This window comes from Vanellus vanellus, assembly GCF_965231255.1.
Source record: "Vanellus vanellus genome assembly, chromosome: 13".
NCBI classification, from domain to species: Eukaryota; Metazoa; Chordata; class Aves; order Charadriiformes; family Charadriidae; genus Vanellus; species Vanellus vanellus.
Genome location: NC_138918.1, coordinates 2,333,570 through 2,339,569, shown reverse-complemented (window position 1 = coordinate 2,339,569; position 6,000 = coordinate 2,333,570). Strand labels below are relative to the sequence as shown.

Here is a 6,000-nt window from a genome sequence, read left to right as displayed (position 1 = left end):
CCGGGACACATTACAGTTTCAATACACAAATCAAACTTTCCAGCTTCGGTAGAAGGTGCAACAGTTCTGTGCCACATGCTGGACCCTTAAATAAAACACTGTCCAAAACCATGGTGCATTTGCTACAGAAAAAGGGCAACAAAGCAACAGGCCCTCAATAAAGGAAAAAGTTAAGGCTCACTGCTCCCTAAACCCAAGCCCCGCTATACCTATTAAGGACACGGAGTAGAGAATCACTTTATGGAAAGAACATTTATTTTTGTTTCAAAACTTGTGATCCATAGAAATACAATAAAATCAACATGTACACAAAACTTAAAAAACACCCTTTGGTTCAAAGAAATATTTAACATCTAAATCTTTTGAGGTACAAAAGGCACAAGACCAGTCACTCAAACATACCGAATCACCCACAGCACTGTTTGCACCACTAGTACAGAGAAAGCTGGCAGGGTGGAAGGCAGGTCAAATGATGATGGCAGGGGCCGGGGCAACACGGAAATAACAGCAACCAGAACACAAGTATGTGTACAATGCCATTTACTTTCTTTCACAGGTGTTACATATTTTGTTTCCTTTTTGGGTAAAGTGCCAGGACTCTTGGAGAAAAAGATGGATCATTTCTTAGAAATGAACTGGAAGAACAAACAGTAGAAAAGGAGACAGAGAAGCAAAGGCTTGCAGCAGGCTGGGTTTCAGTCGACCTCTGTTCTCCCACAAGGTCTTAAGAATTCATTTCCTCTTTCATGAAACCATTTGTTTGAAACTGTGGAACAAGGAGGCGAAATTAGTTACCACCACGTACCCACTGTGTGTATCACTGCAACACAGACTATTACTTCAAGTAAAAATCTCATCTCTCAGTCTGAGGATCCCTGCTTGTACTTCTCTGCCCATCCAGTGGGAAAGACGCAGGAACATGTGAAGGGCTGGGGAAGAAAGGATCTTTCCAGTTGCGCAATTCTGGGACCAACAGTAACAGAGCAGTGTATTCTGGGTCTGGTATCGCTTACAGATCAGTACGCTCTGACACTCCAGGGGAATACCTTGAAGGTGGGGTGGTGGGTATGGGAGCAGATGACATGAAGCCTAAGAAGCTTTCAGCAGTTAGCAGGCATTCCCAGTCTCCAGACACTCACATTTACCTTACAAGGAGCTCTCCTCCTTTTACAGTTAAAACTATGCACAAGTCTTTGTAGGAACAGACCTGATTCTAGTCAAATGATAATTCAAATCATCCTGATGCTAACACGCTACATAAGCCCAGTGACATTCTTACACACTTTGTGCTGCCATTTACACATAAAAAACCTCACTAGAAAAGCTACAGCTGAACAATGTAGCCGCTTAGTACTACGTGATACGGATGACGGGAATTTTCACTATGGCCAAATGACTTCAGTAGTTAAAATGGCAATACCCAGGTTATTAAATGCTCTTATAAGGGTTCAGTATATCACCAGCTTTGCATACAAACAAGCCTTCCTTCAGGTTTTGTTCCTAAAGGAGTATTACTTACCCCATTTACACCCTACTAGTACCGGGCAAGCTGCGTGCCTTGTTCTATAATCACCCTCACCACTTCTGAAAAGATTGTACCAAAACACTGCTGTTCCCTGAAAAGTGAAATCAGATCTGTATTAGTCAGAACCTAGTCAATATAACTGTTCAGGTCACAGTAAGGGGGGGAAACACCTATGAATTCAGCTACAGACTTTTAGGGAACACTTTAACATAGGTCACCACTGACAGCACATAAGAAAACCCCTTAGTCCTCCTCTATTAATTCAGCTATGTTCAGAGTAGAGGCGAGTTCTATCTGAACCCAAGTTCATTATTAACAGTTCCACACAGAAACCATTCGCATTATACATTAACATGAAATAAGCAGCCCTGAAGTCCACACGATCAGCTACAGCTGCCTGGACACACAGCAGCCTGTCGATCACGTTGCCATGATCGGCACTTTGTCACTCTAGCTGACTTTCAAACAAATGCAGGACTGCACTGAGGAAGCGACAGTAACAGGAAAGAGGAGAAATCAAGCAAAACACGAAAACAGACTTTACCTTCTTGGGCCATATTGCTGCCCCAAAATCTGGGAAAACCGTAGCTCCTCCAGCTTCTACATCACTCATCTGAGAAAACAAAGTCCACAAACATTCCACTTACACACACTTTTTGTACACGCAGTCCCACAAGCGAAAGTGCCCCAAGCCCTAACACAGGGGGATTTCTACTTGCACCTCCACGAGAGGCGCTGATGAAGAATGGATGCACTTCAACCAGCATGAACTGCAAAAGCAACAGTACCTGCTATTGAAGGCTTTTATTGCAGCTGAGGGCTTTTGTTCAGCACTTCGTCTAGATATATATAATCTATTGCACAAACAAATAGCCATGAGAAGTTGTGCAGCTGCAGCGTTAATAGGCCGGTACTCTGGAACAAGGGAGAGGACTTCAGAGTATGTCAGTTTCAAGAATTTCATTCCAGTCTACCATCCAATTAGAAAAACAAGTAAGTCTCTGTTAAACCACACGTTTCCTCATAAATTGAAACCATGTCTTTGGAACTGATTTTCATAATTTAGTTTACGCATGTTGGTGAACCACTTCAAAAACTATACAAACAATTAGAAAACCTCACTGTCTGCACTGTTTCTATGCTGTTCACCAGCGATGTTATACCACTTCAAGTGCTTTATGCATCTTAAGCTTTAATAGATACAGCTACGTGACTCTAAAGAAAAGCATATATCTTTATGCTTTGCCCTTCTACACTGGAATGAATTTAACCCTATTGAATTCACCAGTAATGATAGATTCACTATAAATTCTAGACTTGATCCAAACCCCACTGAAGATCCTGGAAACACTCCCATTAAAAATAGGAAGTCTTTCCACTGATTTCAGTGCGTTTTTGATCAGATTCTAATTAAAAGAAACAAAGGAGTCAGATCCAGCTCCCACCAAATTTAAACAGCCGAACTACTATTAATACACTCCCCGAGTCCTCACATTCTCTATTGTAACTTGGATTTCTGTTTAAAGCAGATGTTATTACCACTCTGGTGTCCTCCTGCTTGGTACCTACAATAAAAGGGCGTAAGATGCCACAGGTGCACAGGTTTTTGCCCCTGCCAACTAGAAAGCACGTGCATGCAACTTGGCAAGTTAATACCTACATCTCAGCAACACAACCACTCTTTTTAGTAAGGGTGTTGGTACACGTATGAGATGTTCTACGTGGGACATACAAGGGTAAGTCACCTTTGACCATGTACAACTGGCAGAGAATAAGGTGCATACCATCCACTCTAAATCAAGGCTTGTCCAAAAGTCTGAGAAGCAAACAAAATACAGGTAGAGGCAATTTAAAATTAAAGCCTCTTAGCAGCAGACTATTTCACAGCTACTTATCTTATTCTAATTCTTGTTTCGGAGATTATTTCCTCCCTCACCACATCAAGTCGAAAGTATTTCTGGTTCTGTTTTGAGCTGCGTTTCACATGCAAAATACCAGCTGAGCCATAAATATTTTATCACAGAATTTTAAATTTGAAGTTGTATCACTCAAAAGTTAGCCACTGTAGATCAGGCGATCTAATTACTGATACATAAGCATAGGTTGATAGATAGATAAAATATTGTCAGAAGACTACTGTGAAAACATTAGGCCACCACTATCAGTGGCAGTTATGTTTACGACTCCAGTGTACATGGTCTGTAGGCTGTACAATGCATGCAACTAATGAATCTTTTCAATTCTGTATTTGTAACCCCGTTGCACTGAGTTAATTAGCTATCTTCTCCATTTGCCGAAGTGACAGCTATGCCAGAGTAACTCTAGCTTTGACAAACAGCTAAAATGGAGGCTGATGGAGCACAACATCGAGTGCTGTCAAACAGTGGTGGATAGTCAGGTTCTCAAACAGTGTACTACATGAGGAGTCCCCAGGCACCCGTCTTTGAGAAATAAGCCAAATCCTCCTCTCCCACCATCAGGAATTCAATGAAGTCAAAGACTTCACAGTAGAGTGGCCAAAAGGGGAAGCTAGGGCCAATATGCAAATTTTCTGCTCTGAAGTTAAATACCACCAGAATTCTGTCAACTGAGACGGGACAGCACCTGATGCTGCAAGAACAATGAAGTCCCTACTTCCAGATGCCAGGGAATCTCTACAGATAACCAACTGCACAAGCTGAAAAAAAACAAGATGCTGCTAAAGTTACACTCAACGCAAGGATCATCATACTTACATAGTTTAAAAAAGTGGCCACACGATTTCCAGTCCCTAACCGCTTGAAAGCATCTGGCTCATCTTTCTATAAAATTAAATGAGAATAACTGCAAACTTCAAGCTCACAGACAGCAGACAAACAGAGGTACTTACATAGTTAAGAAACGTCGCTAGCCTATTTCCTTCCGATTTGAGTGTGCTGTCAAAGGGTCGCTGTAACAGACAACAACTTTAACCCAAGTTCCAAACGGGCTCACACTAGAGTTACATACGTGTAGCTCTGCAGAGAGATCTCTAAGCCCAGTTTAAAGAGTTGGAATAGAAAGGGGACAATTGATACAGGCCAACGTTAAAGCCATCACAAATTGCAGCCAGGGTGCATAACTGCAGGCACATAGCACTCAGATGCTGTCAGAAGTAGCACTGAAGCAATTCTTAGGGCAGAGTGGAAGCTATGTTTTCAGGGCCTGTGGCACAGATGTTACCCCAAGCAAAATTAATAACAGGCCATTACTGCACTCGACACTGATCCCAAGTCAACAACTGATGGGAATATGAAAAACTCATCTTCAGTGGCCTTTAGATAACATACGAGATTCTCGTAAAAGTAGTAGTGACTCAAAGAAATTCTGTCATGAGAAGAGAAAATGCATTTTTTGCCAGCAGGCAAAATTGCAGAATAGCAATAATGAACTTTCAGGTGGTTGCCTGTTTGGGACCAAGGACCACGGACCACATCAAAAAGATCAAATCATCTTTACTCTGCAGGAAACATTTTGAGTTTTGTTTATTCAAGTATGAGATCACACCGGTGCCAGTTTAGAAGCAGAAAGTATATCTAGAATACCAATGTGTCTCTCCTCCCTTCAAAAAAATGCAATTAAAAGTTTATTTACATTGCTAATAGTCAGGAAGTAATTTCAGCCAGGAGTCATTAAAGCGCACTCTTCTACACAAAACCAATAGTCTTTAACATTTAAAGCAAAGAAATCAGTATTAGAAAAGACAAACAGCAAGGAAAAAAACAGACATCATCTCTAAGATGTTATAGTACAACCCACTTGAAGTATATTTCAAGAAATAAGAGGTCTTTCCTGAAAGGGGTTCATGAAAAATAAAAAACAACCACCAAAAATTAAAGTTTCTTACATCTGCGTATGCAAATTCAATCCAAAAGAGCCAACATAAGAGCACCGAGATTCCCTGGTTTCTGCCACTGCTGCCAAACCCAGGTCCGGCCATGCATTTCGGAACGTCAATAGCAAAAGATTTCTCTAACTTTTGAGCAACCAATAAAATCTCAAAGTTGTAACATGCAACTATTACAGCCTCCCTATTTGAAAACTGCAAGGGAACAAAAAGCTGCAAGGCTGATCAGGAGCTGGGGAGAGACAGCAGTACCTCTGGATTTCAACACTGAAATCTGTGATGCACAGAGAGCCTGCAGGACCAGTCCAAAACTATGGCAAATTCTGCAATTGCCTTCCCTTAACTGATGACTGCAGCCAAGGTTACGTTCCAAGTGGAGCTCTGCCCCAGCTGCCTAATCCAAAAGTAAAGTCCGCACTGGCCAATTTGATGGCTGAGGTCCTTGAGTTCAAAGGCTTCGAAGAGAATTTAAGAGCCTTTGCTTGACTCAGGAAACAGAGCAGTCTTGAAGTTAACAGGAAAATTCTCTCAAGAGGCCAAAGCTAACGAATATGAGCTTCCACAGTGCTGAAGTTCAGAATTTTTTTTTTTTTTTATTTTTTTAAACAGT

The 6,000-nt window shown here is 41.4% G+C and overlaps 1 protein-coding gene across 2 annotated transcripts in view; it reads right to left on the bottom strand.

Annotated features, from left to right (window-relative positions):
• Positions 1-241: 241 nt before the first annotated feature.
• P4HA2 (prolyl 4-hydroxylase subunit alpha 2) overlaps positions 242-6,000 on the bottom strand; it is a 30,736-nt gene continuing 24,977 nt past the window's right edge. The window contains exons 12-15 of one of the 2 annotated variants that reach the window (XM_082490112.1): positions 4,395-4,454; positions 2,070-2,138; positions 1,520-1,616; positions 242-766 (exon numbers count right to left, since the gene is read on the bottom strand). In XM_082490112.1, the coding sequence (XP_082346238.1) occupies positions 696-766; positions 1,520-1,616; positions 2,070-2,138; positions 4,395-4,454 (297 nt within the window). In that variant the 3' untranslated portion in view covers positions 242-695. Of the gene's footprint in view, positions 767-1,519; positions 1,617-2,069; positions 2,139-4,260; positions 4,327-4,394; positions 4,455-6,000 lie in introns of both variants that reach the window. The other variant, XM_082490111.1, reaches the window with a different exon arrangement.